This window comes from Leucopleurus acutus (assembly GCF_964270905.1).
Source record: "Leucopleurus acutus genome assembly, chromosome: 5".
NCBI classification, from domain to species: domain Eukaryota; kingdom Metazoa; phylum Chordata; class Mammalia; order Artiodactyla; family Delphinidae; genus Leucopleurus; species Leucopleurus acutus.
In genome coordinates, this window is record NC_139147.1 from 55,813,413 (window position 1) to 55,834,029 (window position 20,617).

The following is a 20,617-nucleotide window of genomic DNA, read 5'->3' on the forward strand; positions in this document are numbered from 1 at the left end:
CAAAGCTACAGTAATCAAGACAGTATGGTACCGGCACAAAATCAGAAAAATAGATCAATGGAACAGGATAGAAAGCCCAGAGATAAACCCATGCACATATGGTCACCTTATCTTTGATAAAGGAGGCAGGAATGTACAGTGGAGAAAGGACAGCCTCTTCAATAAGTGGTGCTGGGAAAACTGGACAGGTAAATGTAAAAGTATGAGATTAGATCACTCCCTAACACCATACACAAAAATAAGCTCAAAATGGATTAAAGACTTAAATGTAAGGTCAGAAACTATCAAACTCTTAGAGGAAAACGTAGGCAGAACACTCTATGACATAAATCACAGCAAGATCCTTTTTGACCCACCTCCTAGACAAATGGAAATAAAAACAAAAATAAACAAATGGGAACTAATGAAACTTCAAAGCTTTTGCACAGCAAAGGAAACCATAAACAAGACCAAAAGACAACCCTCAGAATGGGAGAAAATATTTGCAAATGAAGCAACTGACAAAGGATTAATCTCCAAAATTTACAAGCAGCTCACACAGCTCAATATTAAAAAAAGAAACAACCCAATCCAAAAATGGGCAGAAGACCTAAATAGACATTTCTCCAAAGAAGATATACAGATTGCCAACAAACACATGAAAGAATGCTCAACATCATTAATCATTAGAGAAATGCAAATCAAAACTACAATGAGGTATCACCTCACACCAGTCAGAAAGGCCATCATCAAAAAATCTACAAACAAAAAATGCTGGAGAGGGTGTGGAGAAAAGGGAACACTCTTGCACTGCTGGTGGGAATGTGAATTGGTACAGCCAATATGGAGAACAGTATGGAGGTTCCTTAAAAAACTAGAAATAGAACTACCATATGACCCAGCAATCCCACTACTGGGCATATACCCCGAGAAAACCATAATTCAAAAAGAGTCATGTATCAAAATGTTCATTGCAGCTCTAATAGCCCAGAGATGGAAACAACCTAAGTGTCCATCATCAGATGAATGGATAAAGAAGATGTGGCACATATATACAATGGAATATTACTCAGCCATAAAAAGAAACAAAATTGAGCTACTTGTAATGCGGTGGATAGACCTAGAGTCTGTCATACAGAGTGGAGTAAGTCAGAAAGAGGAAGACAAATACTGTATGCTAAAACATATACATGGAATTTAAGAAAAAAAAATGTCATGAAGAACCTAGGGGTAAGACAGGAAAACAGACACAGACCTACTAGAGAATGGACTTGAGGATATGGGGAGGGAGAAGGGTAAGCTGTGAAAAAGTGAGAGAGAGGCATGGACATATATACACTACCAAATGTAAGGTAGATAGCTAGTGGGAAGCAGCCGCATAGCACAGAGAGATCAGCTCAGTGCTTTGTGACCGCCTGGAGGGGTGGGATAGGGAGGGTGGGAGGGAGGGAGACGCAAGAGGGAAGAGATATGGGAACATATGTATATGTATAACTGATTGACTTTGTTATAAAGCATAAACTAACACACCATTGTAAAGCAATTTTACTCCAATAAAGATGTAAAACAAACAAACAAAAAACAAACAAAAAAGAACTCTAAGACAATTTTTTTACGGTGTAACATATATGTAATTGAAATACCTGAAGGAGAAGAAAGAGAGAAAAGAATAACAGAAATATTTGAAATAATGTCACTGAGAACTTTCAAAAAGTATGACAATACCAAGCCACAAATCCAGGAAACCCAGAGAATACAAAGCATAATATGTATCAAAAAAGTACACCTGGATAGATCACTGTCAAACTGCATAGAACCATAGACAACGGGAAAATCTTGAAAGAATCCAAGAGGAAAATAACAAGCAAAAAAACCCTACCTATAGGAGAACAAGGCTGAGAATTACAGCAGACTTGTTGTCAGAAAAGAGGCAAGCCAGAAGAAAGTGTAATGAAATATTTAAAATGTAGAAAGCAAAAAAATCATCAACCTGGAATTCTATATGTAGTGAAATTATCCTTCAAAAGTGAAGGAGGAATGAAGCCTTTCTCAGACAAATTAAAATGGGGTGAATTCATCACCAGCAGACCTACTGTGCAAGGAATGTTAAGACTTTTTTCAGTTGAAAGGAAAATGATATAGGTCAGAAACTTGGATCTACATAAAGAAAGAACATATTTTAGAGAAGGACTAAATGTAAGTAAAATAAATTTTTTTAAAAATTTAATTGATCTAAAAAATAACTATTGAGAGCAATAATAGTAATGATGTATTGGGTGATTATAACATTATAGATAAATGAATGAATGACAGCAATGTCACAAGGGATGAAGAGGAGTATTCTGTTAGAAATTTCCTGCACTACACATGAAGTGGAATAGTCTTATTGAAGGTAGACTTAGTTAAAAATAAATATTGTAAACTCTAGGACAAACAGTAAATATGTTTTTATAAAGTATAATTGACATGCCAGGAGAGGAGAGAAACTAGAATCTTATAAAAGATCAAAGCAGAGAAGACAGAAATAGAAGCCTCTGGCAATTAATAGAAAACAGTTCCAAACTGGTTATTAATCCAAATATATCAAAAATCGTTCTAAATTTGAATGGTTTAAATTCATTAATTAAAAGACAGAGACTGTCAGGGTAGATTAAAAATACCCAATTATTTGTGGTTTATAAGAAATCATTTTAAATATAAAGACACTGATAGGTTAAAAGTCAAAGGATAGAGAAAGATACACCATCATTAATTGTGATAAATGTACCCAGTGTAATGTGTGCTGTTAATAGGGGAAACTGAGTGTGGGGCATATGGGAACTCTCTGTGCTATCTTTATTATAAATCTGTAAATCTAAAAGTGTTCTAAAATTAAAAATTTATTTAAAAGGTGGATAATAAATTATTTGAATGAAAAACAAAGCAAAACAGTTAAATATAAAGTATCTTTGAATTAAAAAAAGAAGCTGCTCTGAAAAGTGCATCTTAAAGATCACAGCATCTCTTTAGCTTACTCTAAATGATAAATGGGAACCATGAGTTAGGCTAATAGAATAAATAATTCAAAAACTAGTCTTCGGGACTTCCCTGGTGGTTCAGTGGTTAAGAATCCACCTGCCAATGCAGGGAACACAGGTTCGAGCCCTGGTCCAGGAAGATCCCACATGCCGTGGAGCAACTAAGCCCGTGTGCCACAACTACTGAGCCTGTGCTCCAGAGCCCACGTGTCACAACTACTGAAGCCCACGCACCTAGAGCCTGTGCTCCGTGACAAAGAGAAGCCACAGCAATGAGAAGCCCGTGCACCATAATAAAGAGTAGCCCCAGCTCGCCACAACTAGAGAAAGCCCCCACACAGCAATGAAGATGCAACGCAGCCAAAAATAAATAAATAAATAAATAAATTTATAAAAATAAAAGCTAGTCTTCTATAAAATCTGCTTATTGTTCATTAAGAACTGCTACTAATTTATCCATTTATGTGCATTTGAATTTCAGAAGAGAGAAAAAATGTTTAAATACATGACAAAATGAAGTTTTTCACAATATTTAAGTACAGTATGGTTAAGTCATTCTATAGTTTAGGACTGTCTAGGTTACCAGTTTGATTTAGCACTAATTCCATTCTGTTGGTAAATAAACACTGAGCACCTCCTACGTTTGTGTAACTGGTTTAGGCATCATGGAGAATCACAAAAATGCATAAGAAATAGTCTCTGCCTTAAGAAGTTGCATAATATAGCTTGTAGTCCTTTAAAAACAACTTCTATATTTACCCTTTCCTACAAATCCAGATTTTTAAAATACCAGGAGACTCAGTAAATAAATTGGATCTTTGCCTCATCGGGTTTTGCTGGACAATGAGTTTGTGTGTTTCACCTGTAGGGGGAAACAGTGTTGATTTCTTCTCCACCACAGGATAGTTCGTTTTACATTGAGCTAATAGTACTATTCTTTTATTATAAAACATTAAATGTATTTCCTTACCTGACTAAAATTATTTTTTCATTTTTCTTTCGGTCATAATTAATTCAGTGTTGTTCAAATACATGGAAGTTCCTGAAAGAGCTGTGAAATTCCAATATTTATCCTTGGCCACAATTCTCAAAATGATTGATTAGCCTTTTATTTTGTCTGGATGGTTTTAAGGACTTTAATCTGGCAGCTTTTTGGTATCACATGAGGACCTGGATTTCTGAGCAAAGTGATATCCCTGTGCTGTGATCTCTTCCACCCAAACAGTTTTGCTTTTATTAACAACAGGGCAATATTGAGCTTTTTGTATAAACATGGATTGCTAGCAATTTGATTTGATATTTCTAATACAAAGTCTCACTGATATAAGAAGGATAGTGGCACATAGGAAAAATATATATGAATATTCACTGGAATAATTTAGCAAGGGAAGGCTCTCAAGTATGAAAATGAAAATAGGCAAAAGAGCCTTTTTGAAAAACTTAATTCTCTCCATAGTGAGAACAGGCTAAAATTGAAAGGGTTTGTACCAATGTATGCAAAGTACTTCAATAAGACTAAACAAATAGCAACTGTATATATAACACTTATATGCTCATTCTTCTCCCCTTTTTGTCTAGAAATGTAGATGCTTAAAAATAATCACTTTATTATTATTATTTAGTAACTCTGCAGAGATTCCTTGAAAATGATAAAATGATGCCAGTTAAGACTTAGTGGTGGGAAGGGGAGGGTTAGGAGCAGAGTGGGGGTTTCCCACAGGAAATCAATCCATCTTGCAGCTCATAGTTAAACTCTCTTCAAGGGAAGGTTAATGAGATCACAGCTTGCTAATCATTCTGAAACGCATCATTTGCCATTTCCAAACAAGATGACAATTGCCAGGCAGCTTTATCTTATAACACCAGAAAGCCCTAGTATCTTTTAACACTGCCATTGCACATTTATCTGTATGTACAGTTGACAGAAAGATTCAGAAACTGATTATATTAGCCAACTGTGGGTTTAGTAGCATAGAACACCAACCTTACTGAAGTAAAAAAAAAAAAAAAAAAAAAAAACCTTGCAAGTGCTTTTGGTGCATTCATTGCAGAGGAAATCATAGGGAAAATCCCTTCTCCCAAAGTGTGCTTGCTATTTAATTCAGCAAATATTTAAGAGAATTCTATGTGAAAGTCTCTGAGTTGGACACTTTGAGAGTTGCAAAGATAAATAAGGTAAGACCCTGTAAGATGTGGCCATGGCCGAAGAGAAGCGATTAAATGATTTGCAGTAGTAGATGGAACAATTGTCATAGGTGCAAGGTAGGAAAATTATACTTTTCTCCACCCTACTCTTAGCTGTCAGCTAGGATAACTCCACAAATACCCAGTGACAGCATTGTCCAAAGCCCTCCTACACAGAGCCAGATCTAAGCCCAATATCACTGAGCGCCAAAAGAGTCCTCCATCCCAACCTGCTCCCCCCTCTCCATAGCTCACCAGACTCACAACCACTGGAAGAAACACCAGTAACTTTACACCCACTTACAGAATGCTTTAGCCTCATCTAACGTGCTGAGTTCTACAGAGCAGTTTCTACTGGGGCTTTTAAGATCAGTGCTGACTGTTCTTGCCCTGGGGTTAACAGAAAAATTCTTGCTGAGTCTCTGAGGCACTGGTTCTGGATGAGTAAGGTAGTGCATTGGGGAAATCTCAGAAGGTGTCCCTTTGATTTTCAAAATTTCTTAGTCATATTAAGATAACGAAAGTCATGCTTCTGCTCAACGGACAAGTTTATCGAATCGTGTCTTGCCCCACACGTCCCAGAGATGGTATCAATCTGTATTTGTTGAATGAATGAATGCATGAATAAATACAAAGAGCAACTAGATGACCTCTAGGAGCTGCAGTCACAGCGTTTGTTGTTATCCTCTCATGCATTTCAAGGGAGATGAAAAGCACTGTATTCTTTGTGGGAAATTCATATTAGATGTGAAATTAAATGACTGAATGCCATGTAGGAAAGTTAGCTATAGTAGTTACTTTTTAAAAATCAACAGATATTTGCTGAGCACTTACCTTGTGCAGTCACTTTTTAGGTAGTGGGGAAACAATGCTGAGGAAGACAGACACAGGACCTGACTTCCTGGAGCTTAGAGCCTTGGGGAGCAAAGTAGGCCATAAACCAAAACAAGCAAAATAATTTCTTTTTTAATGTGTAATGCAGGAAACAGGATATGATAGTGTAGAGTGCACCTGGGGAGATGGGTGCCCTACTTTAGTCAGAGTTATAAAGGAAGGCTGTTCTGAATATTTCAGTTTGAGGTGAGTCATTGAGGAGAAGATGGAAGAAGCTTTGTAAAGAAACATTTTACCCTCTCCAAGCAGAGGGGAGGATGAATACAAAGACTGGAGGTAATAAAAAGTTTATCTTGATCAAGGGGCGGGGGGGGGGGGGTGGGGGGGGTGGGGGGGGGTGGGAAGGAAACTAGTAACACTCTAGAGGAAGAGCTGGCACACTTTTTCTCTAAAGGGTCTGACAGTAAATATTTTAGGCTTTTCAGCCCATATGCTCTCTGTTAAAAGTCAACTCTGCTTTACAGCTCAAAAGTAGCCGTGGATGTGAGAGTAGCTGTGTTCCAGTAAAACGTTATTTGCAAAAACAGGTTATGGGTGGATTTGGCCCATGGGCTATAGTTTGCCGTGCTCTAGACTATAGAGCAAAATAGTGTTACGTGTTGAAATTGGAAAACTGCAGGATCCAGACCATGGGGCTGAGGGCATAGTAAGAAGTTGGAATTTTATTCGTAGTGCAATGTAAAGCCATGGAAAGCTCCCACTAAGCAAGGGAGTTACTTGGTCTAATTTAGTTTTTAAAATATTATTCTAGATGCTGTGTAGGGAATAGATCATAAAAGCCATCAGTGTAGAAGTAGGGAGGTGCTTTGCAGTAGTCTGGGCAAAAGATGGAGGTGACTGGCCTCCAGGGGGCAGCAAAGAGATGGTGTGCATTAATTAATAGTCAAATCAGGACATGAAAATGGATTGGATGTGAGAGTGAGAGACATGTCAAGATAGCAAGGATGAGTTCTAGGTTTCTGAGTTGAATTACATTTCTGGGTGATGATAGTGCTGTTATCAAAACGTGGAAGATGGAGAAGGAATCAAAAGTTCAGTTTCAGAAAGTTCTTCCTTCAGAAGAATGCCTGAATAACTACAAGGGAAAATGGGCCATTTCTGAAGCAGGTCAAAGAGAGAAGCAAGGCCAGTATCCAGTCATTCACACTAGAATGGCTTTGGAGGGAGTGTACCAAAGCCCTTCTGTAGATCATGAGATATACATACACATATGTATGTGTGTAAAATATATATATATATATATATATATATATATATATATATATATATATATATATGCCGGGTTGTGAAGTTACATGAGCAAACTCAACTCAGGACTTTTGTTAAAGTGGCCACAAACATTACTTCCTGTCTCAAAATAGAGGGCGAACTCCTCCAGAAGTAGGACGCTTCATGCCTCCACTTCGTGTCTCTGTTTCTGCACCATCAATGAGCAAACCGGCACAGCAGTGAAAGGGGGCTGATTGCAGGCAGATAAAAATAACAATTGTAGAGACACAGGATGCTAATTGTGACCAGCAAACAAAGTTTGCAGATTAGTTGTGACCTGTAAATGTGCTGCTACACATGTTTCTCTTTGGGACTTTAACCACATCCTAAAACATGGTTCAGCATGTCAAGTTTTCAGAGCTAGTTTGCTTGCTTGAGTAATCAAGTCATAAGCATAAGAAAAAATGTGACCACATTTTATTGCTTTTACTTAATTCAACTTCAGCTGGATGCTCCTAGGAATACTGCTTCAGAAAATAATCATAGAAATAGGGAACAAGTTAATGAACCATAGATTAGAACACATACTAAATAATGTTTTCCAATCCATTCCATATTAGTAGGTGAAGTTTCAAAAGGTACTTTTTGGTCAAATATGTTTAAGAAGCATAACTTTGCTGAAGTAGGTTTATCTTTGGTAGAACATCTTAATGTAAATAATATCATTCATGCTAATATGCAGTGTGAAATCCCAGAACGATGATACAGTATTTGTTTTCAAACTTATTGAAAACATATCTTATTGAAAACATATCACAATCTGATAAACACACACGCATACACACATTACATCTATCGACTATATATTTTCAATAGAATCATCATCCTATCTTATAACTAGGGTCAGTTTGCAATATGCTTTCTGTCAGTGGCAGAATATCCAATTTTAGCTGCTTAAATAATTAGGGGTTATTTTCCTTAAGGAGCAAGAAACCAAGAGGTAGGTTTGTGGCTCTATTCAGTGGCTCACAAGTCAAAACAAACTCTTAAAAATTCTCTCGACCTTTCTTTTCCTCTCAGTTGCAAATTAACTTCTGCAGCTGCAAGTACCACAGCTGTGTACAAGAAAAGGAAGAGGGAATTAGGAAGAGGTAAGAGGATATCAGCTTCATCTGTTCCTCTTTAACAAAGAAAACAAAATATTTTTCAGAATTCCTATAGCAGATATTTCCTTGAGTCTCATTATCTTATTACCATCAGGTTCCTTGAACACATATAACTGTTGCAGAGGGTGGGAGGGTAGGTGGAGGCTCTGGGAAGCCCAGAACAGGATTCTCATAATTGGTTTAGACATTCATGTTATTTCACCTGGCTTGGGCACATCATGCTTCAAACAAATTAGACACAAGGAGAAGCTGGATCTTGCCTAGGCAACTAATAGTGTCTGCTACACAGACTGTATTACCAGACAAATTTAGCATAATTCATTTGTCCTTTGCTAATTGTGGTGAACATCTTAACGTACTGCCCAGATTCCCCTTCAGCAATAAAGGGCTGATTACCCAGCTGCTGGTAGGGTTGTCGAAAGGAAAACAGGCCTCAAGCTATCAGCTCCCTTTAGGCATCCCTCCAAGTGAAGAGTCATCGTACCAAGGACGTACCCCCTTCAAGGCGGTCTTTTTTTTTGCGGTACGCGGGCTTCTCACTGTTGTGGCCTCTCCCGTTGCGGAGCACAGGCTCCGGATGCGCAGGCTCAGCGGCCGTGGCTCACGGGCTCAGCCGCTCCGCGGCATGTGGGATCTTCCCGGACCGGGGCACGAACCCGTGTCCCCTACATCGGCAGGTGGACTTTCAACCACTGCGCCACCAGGGAAGCCCCAAGGCAGTTTTTATCAACATGGGCCTGCAAGGGCCCCACCCCTCCTCTTTCCCTTCATTTACCTCTCCCCACCCTGCCACACTCAGAACAGCTCTGAAAGGTCATCCTATTTTCAGAGCTGGGGCTTTGCTGAAGCTTCTGTTGAGACTGCATTGCAGCTTGACTCTTCCCTCTGCCCAGTCCTGCTTTACATGCTTGTCTTCCACAGGTTCACCTGATCCCAATTGCACTCCTAGTAAACCTACAAGCTAATGTCTATCTCAGAGTCTCCTTCCCGAGAACCCAACCTGCTACAAAAATAGAAATCAGATATACTCAAAACCTGTTCCTTTCTCTATTTTAGTCTTGAAGTTTGTCTGGAAGCTCGAAGTATTTTTTTTTATTAGAGTTATTAAAGTTAAAATGTAATTTTTAAGGCTGCCACATGGCACTGAAATTCTTTGTGGCTCCAACATTGGCAAGTGTGAGAATTTTTGCCATCTGTACCAATTATTCATTTTCCCAGTTGAGCAAACACTTGATTTTGTTTATAAATTTTGGAAAACACCTTTATTTTTCTGAATTAATTAATACTCATTGTAAAATTACAGAAACAGGTGAAAGTTTAACTGAGAAAGAAAAAATTACCTGTAATATTAACACATACCTGTTATTAATCTTTGAGTGACGTCTGTCCAGACTTTTAAAGGGGGTTAACAGCTGTTTCTTTGACCTTTGTTTTAGTCTTAGGAAAGTCTGAGGATTTGATCCATGTTCATTCTTCCTTGTAATATTAACTGAAAGAATTTTTAGGAAGAGAACTATAGCAGTTCTATACTAAAAGAGGATCTGGCCAAGGACTAAAGGACCAAAACATACCTCATCATTGAGACTGAGTGATGATTAACTGGTATTTATGAGATGCAGCTGCAGAGACTTGGGGCTAATCGCATACACCTGAGAGAACAACGTGACAAGGACCAAAAGCTTCAGGGTCCCCAGAGCTGATGATTCCCTGAGCTATGAGAGCTGCATGTTTTCATTTCTATGACCACGTGTGTTCTATAAACAGCATGGCAGGCACATTGCAAGCTATGCCTGTGAGGTCCAAAACCACAGTTTTGTTGTTGTGTGTGCTATTTCCTGTTTGCCTTCTTAAAACTAAATAACAACTGGTGCTGGGTGAATTCTAATGTGTCCTATGAGTTTAATTGTTAAGCTGAACTCTAAATAACTACAACTGGCAGAAACAGACATTTAAAAAAAATTTTTTTAAATTTTGATGTGGACCATTTTTAAAGTCTTTATTGAATTTGTTACAATATTGCTTCTGTTTTTATGTTTTGGTTTTTTGGCCCCGAGGCATGTGGGATCTTAGCTCCCTGACCAGGGATTGAACCTGTACCCCCTGCATTGGAAGATGAAGTCTCAACCACTGGACTGCCAGGGAAGTCCTGAAACAGACATTTCTATTATCACACAGATAATTCAGAACTCCGTTCTCATTGTAAAAGATTCAAAAACTATAGAATTTCATAAAGTAAACTCTCCTTCCCTGCATTCTCCCTCTTCCATCATTTTAAATTATTAATTTAATTATAACCTTATTTTGCATAGGTCTATCCAGATTTTCTATTATTTCTCAAGTCAGTTTTTGGTACTTTGTGTCTTTCTAGGAATTTATCCATTTCATCTAAGATTTAAATTTATAGGCTTAAAGTCGTTCATGTTTCCTTACAATTCTTTTAGTTCCTATAGGATCTATAGTTATGCTTATCAATTTTATTAATCTTTACAAAGAACAAGCTTTTGATTCCATTGCTATTCTTTATTATTTTTCAGTTGCTAGTCCATTGATTTCTGCTCTGATCTTTATTTTCTTCTTTCTACTTTAAGTTTGATTTCTTCCCTCTTGCTTGTCAAAGTAGAAATAAGATTATTGATTTAGACATTTCTTCTTTAATTACGTAAGCATTTTATCATCAATGTTTCCTCCTAAGCTTTGCTTTAGCTACAGCCTATAAATTTGGATATGTTGTGTCTTTATTTTCATTAAGTTTAAAGTATTTTGCAATTTCTCTTATGAGTTCTTCTTTGACCATCAGTTATTTAGAAGTCCGTCATTATTTTTCAAAAATTTGGGGATTTCCCAAATATCTTTCTATTATTGATTTCTGATTTAATTCTGTAATAATGAAAAGTATTTTGTATTATTTCAATCCTTTTAATTTTTTTGAGACTTGCTTTATGGACTAGCATAGAGTTTATCCTGAAGATTGTTCCATCTGTGCCTATAAATAATGTGTATTTTGCCATTGCTATGTGGCAAATACTCCTTAAATGTCAATCATTGATACTATGTATAAAATAGACAACTGAGGGGAACATACTGTATAGCACAGGGAACTTTACTTAATGCACTGTGGTATCCTAAATGGGAGGGAAATCCAAAAGGGAGGTGATATATGTATATGTATGGCTGATTCATTTTGCTGTGTAGTAGAAGCTAACATGACATTGTGAAGCAATTATACTCCAATAAAAAATAATTTAAATAAATAAATAAAACTTAAAGATATAAAATAAAATGTCAGTTGGATCCTTTTTACAATGTTCAAGGCTTCTATGTCCTTACTAATTTTCTCTCCATTTCTATCAATTACGGAGACAGGAGTTGCTAAGTCCCCAACTCTGGCTATTGTATTTTCTATTTCTCCTTAAATTCTGTCAGTTTTTGCTTCATGTATCTTTGGGGCTCTCTTGTTACGAGCATATACATTTGTAATTATATCTTTCTGATGTATTGACCCTTTTATCATTATGAAATGTTACCAACAAAATGATCTCTAGTAATATTCTTTGTCTTGAGGTCTATTTCACCTCATATTAATGTAGCCACTCTAACTCTGTTATCATTACTGTATACATGCATTTTTTTCCCATAATTTTACCCTCACCTATTTGTATCTTTGAATTTTACATATTTCTTTTGTAAACAGAGTAAGATCTTGGTGTTTGGGGTTTTTTTTTAATCCCTTTACCTCTGCCTTTGAGTGGAGTGTTCAGCTCACTCATATTTAACGTAATTATTGATATAGTTGGATTTATATCCACTATTTTGCTTGTTTTCTTCATATCTCATTTTTTTTTTGTTCTTCTATTGCTCCATTACTGTCTTTTGTGTTAAACAAAACCTTTTCTGATACCATTTTAATTCCCTCATTGATCATTTTAGCTGTATTCTTTGAGATTTTGTGTTGTTTTTAGTTGCTCTAGGGTTCAAAATATTCATTTTTAACTTTCACAATTCAAGTTAGCACTGACATAATTTCATTAAAATATAGCATACTAGTAAAGCCCTATGTCATTTCTCCTTATTCTTCTGTATTATTGACATATGTATAAAACCTTCATATATATTGTAAATCTAATAATAGTGTTAGAATTATGACTTTAAACAATCTTCTAATTTTAAGGAAATTAAGGAAGGAAAAGAAAAAAATTATACATACATGCATATAGTTCTTATTTACTCACATATTTCTGGTGACCTCCATTTTTTCCTATGGATCTGAATTATTATCTGGTGTCATTTCCTTCAGCCTGAAGGACTTCCCTTGTTTTGTCAGGTATCCTAGCAGTGAATTCTATCAATTTTTGTTTATCTGGAAATATCTTTATTCTGCTTTTTTTTTTTAAGGCTAATTATACTAGGCTACAGAATTCTAGGTTGCCTTTTTTTTTTTTCTTTCTTTCAGCCTCTGATTATATCATTTCTCCTTCTTGTGGCCTCTATTGTTTCTTAGGAGAAGTTAACTATTAATCACATTCTAGTCCCCTTTTATACGAGTTGTGTTTCTCCTCCTGCATTCAAGATTTTCTCTTCTTTGGATTTCAAGAATTTGAATATAATGTGTCTAGTTGTGTTTTCTTTTGTTTGTGTATCAGCCTGGTGCTCATTGAGCTTCTTGGTGTTCATTGGGTCTGGAAATAAATGTTTTTCACTAAAATGGGACGTTTATAGCCGTTATATTTTAAAATAATTTTCTACTTCCATATCGCCTCTCCTTTCGTGACTCCCAATACATATATTCTTGAAATTGTTCTACAGATCTTTGAGACTATTTCTTTTTTTTAAATCGCTTTTATTTTTGTTCTTTGGATTAGACAATTACTATTGATCTATCTTCTAATTCACTGACTTTTGCTATTTCAAATCTGCTACTGAGTCTCCCTAGTGAATTTTTTATTTCATTTACTATACCTTTCAAATTTAGAATTTCCATTTGGGTACTTCATCTGGGTTTTCAAGAGTCAATTTTTACTGACTGCTTTGTTTTCCCTGAATATGGGTCACACTCTTCTGTTTCTTAGCATGTCTTGTAATGATTGTGTGAATTTTAGATAAAATTGTAGCACCTGTGCATTCTGTTTTATGTTTCTAAGGCTCAGTGTTTTGTGGTTTTCTATTGTTTTTCTTTGTTTTAGTAACTTGCCTGGACTTAAACCACGGGATATCTTCTTCTGAAGCTGACAATGTATCTGGTCATTTTGTTTAAGTATTTCTTTTTTGGGGACCTCTCTGTCTGCATGGTTTAGTGGTCAGCCAGTGATTTGGGCTGAATTATCTAAGCCTTCCTCAGATGTTGCCAATTGAGGTATGTGTGTGGAGAACACCTTCAAAGTTGCAGCCAGTTCTCAAGTCTATCTTGGTGTACCATATCAGGAGATACATGACTTTAGCTGTTTCATTATTGATAACATTAACATTGATACTTAGTTAAGATTATATCTGCTAGGTTTCTCTACCAAGAGATTAATATTTTCCTTTTAAATTAATAAGTAATTTGTAGACTTTTTGGTCAAAGTTTGTAATTTTAAAATAGGTAAATATCACTTTGCTCATTGATCATTAGCTTACTAGCTTCGCACCTAGTATTTTTTCTGAATCAGTTATTAAGTTGATAGATGGTGGATGTTCTAACTCCATTATTCCTTCCACTCTATTTCAAGAAACAATTTTCCCTTTTTATTTATTCATCCATTGCTTTGTTTATTTACTTATCAACATGGACACATAGATTCTTTTTTCTCTTTCCTATCTCCAAGTTTTTAAAGTTAGTCTTACCAAAGTATAATTTTACACAGAGTAAAAACAGACTGTTTTTAATTTTTCCCAAGAGAGTTCCCTTTTGTCCTTTTTCAGTCAATCTCTCTTCCAACCTCTAGCCCCTCAAACCTACTGATCTAATTTCTGTTCCTATTTTAATATTAATTTCTGATTTTTTGTTGCTAATATAAAATTTTATACATTAATCTTATATTATGAAACCCTGCTACACTTGCTAATTAATCCTAGCGGATCGTTTTTTGTAGCTTCCACAGAATCATGTCATCTGTGAGACCTCTTCCTTTACTTCTTGCTTTCCAGTCCAGATGCATTTGATTTCTTTTGCTTATTGCTTGGGCTAGAACTTCTAGTTCAATGTTGAATTAAAGTGGTGAGAGTATATATCCTTGCCTTATGTCTATATTAGAGGGAAAACCTTCAGTAATTGACAAGGATGACATCCTTAATATTAAGAATGATGTAAGTTATAGGCTTTTTTCAAGTACTCTTAATTATGTTGAGGAAGTTCCCTTCTATTTTTAGTTTCCTGAGAGTTTTATTGTTTTAGACAGGAATGCGCGTTGAGATTTTGTCAAATAGTTTTTCTGCCTCTACTGAAATGATCACATGGTTGTTTTTGTTTTTTGAGGTTTTTTAGTCATTAACCTGATGATTTATATTGATTGATTTTCTAAGCTTAAACCATCTTTTGTTCCTGGTGTAAATCCCACTCAGTCATGATATATTATCCTTTTAATATGTTGCTGGATTAGTCTTGCTAAAATTTTGTTAAGAATTTTCCCGTGTATGTTTATGAGGAATAAATTTTCTGTCATTTTCTTTTCTTGTAGTGTCTTTATCTTATTTTGTTATCAGGTTATACTGACAGCATCAACACCTATACTTACTATTTCACATATAGCAGATACTGTTCTAAGTAATTCACATATATTTATTCCTTTTTACATTTGGCATTATTTCAGACTTCACAAAACAACTGCAAGAATAATACAGGCTCGTCTCATATAATTTTCATTTAAACTTCTCAAATGTGAAGCCCTTGCCACATTGGCTTTACTGTTCTCTCTCCCCTCTGGCCACCTTTGAGTCTTTTCACTTTAAAATTTTTTATTTTTCTTAAACTCTGGGAACTTTTCACACATAGTTTCCTTTATTATATACTCCTTCCATCATTTTAATACAACCTCTGGATAAATTTTATCCTTAGTTTTCCTGTGGCAGAACCAACTTATCATTTAGGACATCTCAGGTATTATTATAGGGTCAATAAAATTGTCTTGATGAATCTAGTCAAAAATTTCAAAATTGATTGCCCTTATTTACTCTTCTGTGCTCAGGAGAATAAGTCTACTTACAAAATTATAAAGTCCATGTCTGGCAGGACAGATAGTATCTATTTAAAATTAAATTCATTCTCAGCACCCCTTACTTACATATTTATCTCTCCAGACCCATTCTCTGTTCTTCACCTTTCTTGGATCATGTGAGGCTGACTTCTACAGACTGTATCCTGAAGGCTGCCTTTCCCTTTGACTTGGCTGCGTTTGACCAATGAAGAAAATGAGTGGGAGATTGAGATTGGAGGGCAGAGAACAAAATTGGGATGTTTTCCCACAAATCCCTCTTTGCCTGGTCATAACTGGAAATGGCTGGATTTTTTGGGGGGTGAGGGGGGTTTTTAACTGAAAGCCATAGTTCCTGCCAGGCAGTCCTTTCTTACAGCTATATATCTCACTGGGTTCCAGTAACTGATACTTCTCTAATACCTTTAAGCCTAGGAGTTGTCATGGGCTCCCTCTGTTGTTAAGTGGCAAGTGCTTCATCATCTCCTGTTCTTTCCATTAGCCCTGCCTGCACCTCATTCCTTTTGACAGGTGCACCTGTTTCTAGCCAGGATCCTGACTGTGCATCACTTCTTGGTGTTCCTGTTTCCACTTCTACTCTATGTTCCTCATCCTAGGGTCCTCCAACTAGAGCTTACCTTCTCCTAGAAAGGTCCTAGCCCCAAATATCTTATTTTGTTCAAAATTTAATCTAATGTATATCTCACCTGAAGGAGGATCCACTAGAACAAGTATCACTGTCTAAGATATTCTAAGGATGCTAATTTTGTTACCTGTCCTGGGGCATTTGAATTTTAAGGGCTAATTCCTTTATAATCTCAAGCAAAACATCTCAAGATGGAAATTCTTATAAAGGTGGTAAAGTTGATATTCTCTGTGGTGCCCCTCAAGTAATCCAGGCCCCAAATGTGGAAGGAGGCCAGAAGGTAAGAGCCTGTTCAACAAGAAGAAAAAGTTGCTAAAATACATACCTCAGAACAGTAGTTCTACAAAATGCTTTGAAAAAAATAAGTGAATTCTTCTTTTATGTGATAATTTTTGGAAATGCTGCATAATAAATCCTCCTCTTGAGAAGATAAATTGCATATTAGCTCACTAAAACTATAAGTCTTATGATAAATAAACTGGTTTTACTTTGTTTGAGCCAGTTGTGTTTCAAATAAGAACAAAATTTCTCAGAATGCTTTAACTTTGCTAATAACACTGCCTCTAGGGCATCACATAGAAATCTGTGTAATAGAGCAAATTGTTTTCTTCCAGAAAATTTGGATGCTTAAGCATTTTACATGTAGGAAAATAGACTATATCTGCTATTAGCTATTTCTCTCTTATTTCTGAATTTTTGTTATCCACTCTTTTATTTCAGTGTTTGATTTTCTAATAATTCTGGTTCTATTTGGCTATAATAAACGTAATAAAAAGATCTGAGAATCTTATGCCAAATCTTATGCCAAATCCATGCAGTGTTCTATTGCTTTTAACTTTTTTCTTTTCTGTCTGGATAATTACGTTTTCTGGAGGATCTTATAGTGTAAACTCGATGAAAATACGAATCATCAATATAGTCTGATTAGATGCAACTGTAACACTATAATTAATTCTGAATAATTTCACATTTTAAAACAGCATAATTAGAAGCACAGGGGCCCCTTCCCTCTCGTCTTTCATAAAGTTGTTTGCTTACTTTGTACTAGCTTCAGTCTTACCAAAGAATGATTTACCAGAATAAAGAAAAAAATCACCCAGAGAGATAAATTCTGTTTCTATAAAATAAAGGTATTTTCAAGAGTCTTTAAAATAAGAAAGCGTTCTTTATTCCAACTATAAAAGTAGTACAAGTTACTGTAAATAAGTTTAAACAATAGATAAATATATAAAATGTAATGTCGAAGTCCCAGGTAATCCCCTGCCTACTCTTACTACTTTGGAATTCCTTAGACTTAAAATTTATGTGTGTGTGTCTGTATATCTGTGTGTATATACAGATATAAATAAATACACTATGGTGATAAAGATTAATTAGAAAGCTAATAGATAACCATAAAAAAGAGGTTGGAAACTGGGCCTCTTTTTATACTCTGTGACGCATTTTTCTGAGTGTGGAAGCTCTGAATGGTGGCTGCCATTTTGATAACGCTTTCTAGTTTCTTTTGGCAACAAAACGTCAATTTTGTTGGCCTTAAAATCCTCATTTCTGGACAGGTGCCCATCAAAACCACATAGCTTTCCCTCAAATTTCCTACAACATTTCTAATTTCTTCAGTTTTCTCAGGAGGTTTCTGTTTAGTCTAGCTATCTTCTAAACTTCATTACGATGACCCCCTCTCATGAAAAAGCACTACAGAAGCCTCATGTTTATTTTTTATTTGAACATGACTCCTGAAGGCATCATTCAAATCTCTGAATGCACTCACTAATATATTCCATAACGAACATATATCCGTAGGTGTTTTTATATTCTGATAACGTCTTCATGTGTTCAGCCATCTATATTTAATGAAAAGCTATCACTTTTTCCCCTGGCAAATTTCAAACATCTGTGGAGCTATCTAATGCACAGACATGAACTTTCTCTGTGACCCTGGACAATCTTGTTCTATCTCCTGAGTGTATAAATCTATGGCATGGGGAACATTGTAATGCAGATCACTTTTCAAGAACATTATAATTATTAGAAATTGTGAAGAGGTTCAGATTTATCAACCTAAGTTTGACTATTTTAGAGATACCAATCGTGCACATTATGTGTAATCATGTACATTAACCCTTCTAAGCCATTAGGTAATTACTCAACACGTACCACGGACTGCCTTATTGACCCAAAGTGGGGGGTTATACCCTTCCTTGGTCCCTGCCTGTCTCCTCTGCTCTTGTCTTCTCCAGATCTCTGCAGACTTGTGTGTGTGAGGCTGCAGACTTGAGACAGGCAAACCTTGGCCATCCTCAGGGATTGTCCTACTAGTGGGTTTTGTTTGTCTCTCTCCCTGTTGGGCTGTCTTGAGAGTTACACTTCTTGAGCTAAAGCACAGAATTCCTACATTTTTACCTGAGTCATTATTGCTGAGTCTGACCTTCTCTGCATCCAAAGCCAACTACTGAACACACTTATTGTTTCTAGAATTGTGCTTTATGAATCAGCCAAGATGAGGGCATCCTCATACCTTCCTTTCCCATCCTCTGCACTGTTCTCATTCTAACAAGGGGATGCCTGCACCTCAGTTTCCAGTCTTGAGACTCTTTCTCTCTCCCATGTCCTCTGCATGCCTCAGTTGATAAAAATGGGAATCTACTTTGCCCCTGTGCTAAGGTCCTGCTTGGGTAATCTATGCAGTTCCCTTTTGAGCCTGAGGCTTCTACCCTTCTTGCCAGTCATCCTGTTTTAGGACCAAAGGTTAACCCCTCATGACTACCACACAGCTGGGCCCTCTCCTCTTGAACTGATGTGTCAAGTGTCCAAACCTCCCTGGAAGTCTGGGAGTCAGCTCTTCGACAGTCTCCATTCTTGAGTTCTATCTAATTCTTGGATGGATCCTTTTGATTCTCTGTTGTGTTCTGGTCTCTAAATGAACCTGAGATTTCTGTTCCCTTGTGCTCTTGGTCTGTGGACATCCAGGCCTGCTTCATACAACCTGCCACCCTGCTAACAGATGGAAGCTGAACAAAAAGTTCTCTGAACAAACAGGTTTAGAAAAAGCTCTGGTAAGAAAGTTTCTCAGGTTTCCTTTTTTGTAGGACTTATCTAAGCCTTTAATATACTAATATGTATCCACAGAGGTGAAAATAATATACGACTTTTCCAAATATATTTTCTGAAGGAGTATTTTTTTTCCAAGAGTTTCTTAAAGACCTAGAACTAAATGTGTTCTAGGAAACATATTTTGAAATTGCTTTTTTAGAAGATTAGACTAGGGAATCCCATGGTCTCTTTCAGTTTTATGGATTCTGATTCAATGATTCACAAGAACTATTTTGGGGGAAAGTGATCAAAGTGGAAAAATCTGTTAGTGTTTAGTTTAACTCTGTCTAAGGAATAGAGAAGCACTGTATTTTATTTACTAGGGAGTTGTTTTCTATGATGGAGCAGGGAGAAAGCAGAAAACTAACATTCTTTTATTTATTCGATCATTGTGAGAATATTTATTGAAACTCACAATGTGCCAGGCATTATTCTAGACACTGGAGTGTTAATGATGGATAAGACCAGTGTTCTGCCTGCCCTCAGGAATCTTAAGAGAAATCAGCTAGAGCAAGCCACCTAGTATCTTTGCTCTGAGTCTGTGCATCAAAAGTCTCATTTTTAAGTTTCCTTTAGAGTTTGAGTTCTTAAAGTTTTGAGTACATCTCTTTTTGTAATAAACTGGATTCAGACTTGTCATTCTTCTATAATTGGAGAAAACTGGTGAAGTTACATAAGCAAATATTCATAAGCACATAGTATGTAACAGGTATACATACACAGAAATACATACAAACTGTATACATAGATATGACCAAGACAATTTTTTATCTGACTGAGGCTAGAAATAAAATGCTACTCACTATAAAATATATGTGAGTTTCTCAGAAAATTGTCCACAACACCTATATTAAAATAAGCAAGGGTAATTGTGAAAATGCAGATTTCCACTCCAGATATTCTAATTCAGTAGGGCACAGGAATATGCATGTTAAACGAATGCCAAATAACATACTTATGCACACCAACATTTAAGAACTTCTGATATTGAGACTCGGGGGTGGGAGAGACCTGGAGCTTGTCACCACGTGACCCTAGATTGGACAGAGGGACTCACATTGGCTGGAGCAAGGATTGGGGAGGGGGGAAAGGCAGGCACCCAATCTCCTCGTGGGATAATGTACAGAAGGTACCTGATAGACAGTAAGTGTTCAAAAAGTGTTAATTCTCTTTCCTCTGACATGCCTCAAAGAAAACACAATCAACAGCTGAGCATGCCTGGGGGCTTCTTACTGTTTCCTCCTCAGTTTAGTATATTTTATTTTG

The 20,617-nt window shown here is 36.4% G+C and overlaps 1 protein-coding gene across 1 annotated transcript in view; it reads left to right on the plus strand.

Moving 5' to 3' along the window:
• Nucleotides 1-7,087: 7,087 nt before the first annotated feature.
• TRAT1 (T cell receptor associated transmembrane adaptor 1) overlaps nucleotides 7,088-20,617 on the plus strand; it is a gene marked incomplete at both ends in the record, with an annotated part of 48,494 nt that continues 34,964 nt past the window's right edge. The window contains 3 exon segments of the mRNA XM_082839246.1: nucleotides 7,088-7,258; nucleotides 8,364-8,420; nucleotides 8,422-8,434. Coding sequence (XP_082695372.1) covers nucleotides 7,088-7,258; nucleotides 8,364-8,420; nucleotides 8,422-8,434 — 241 coding nt within the window.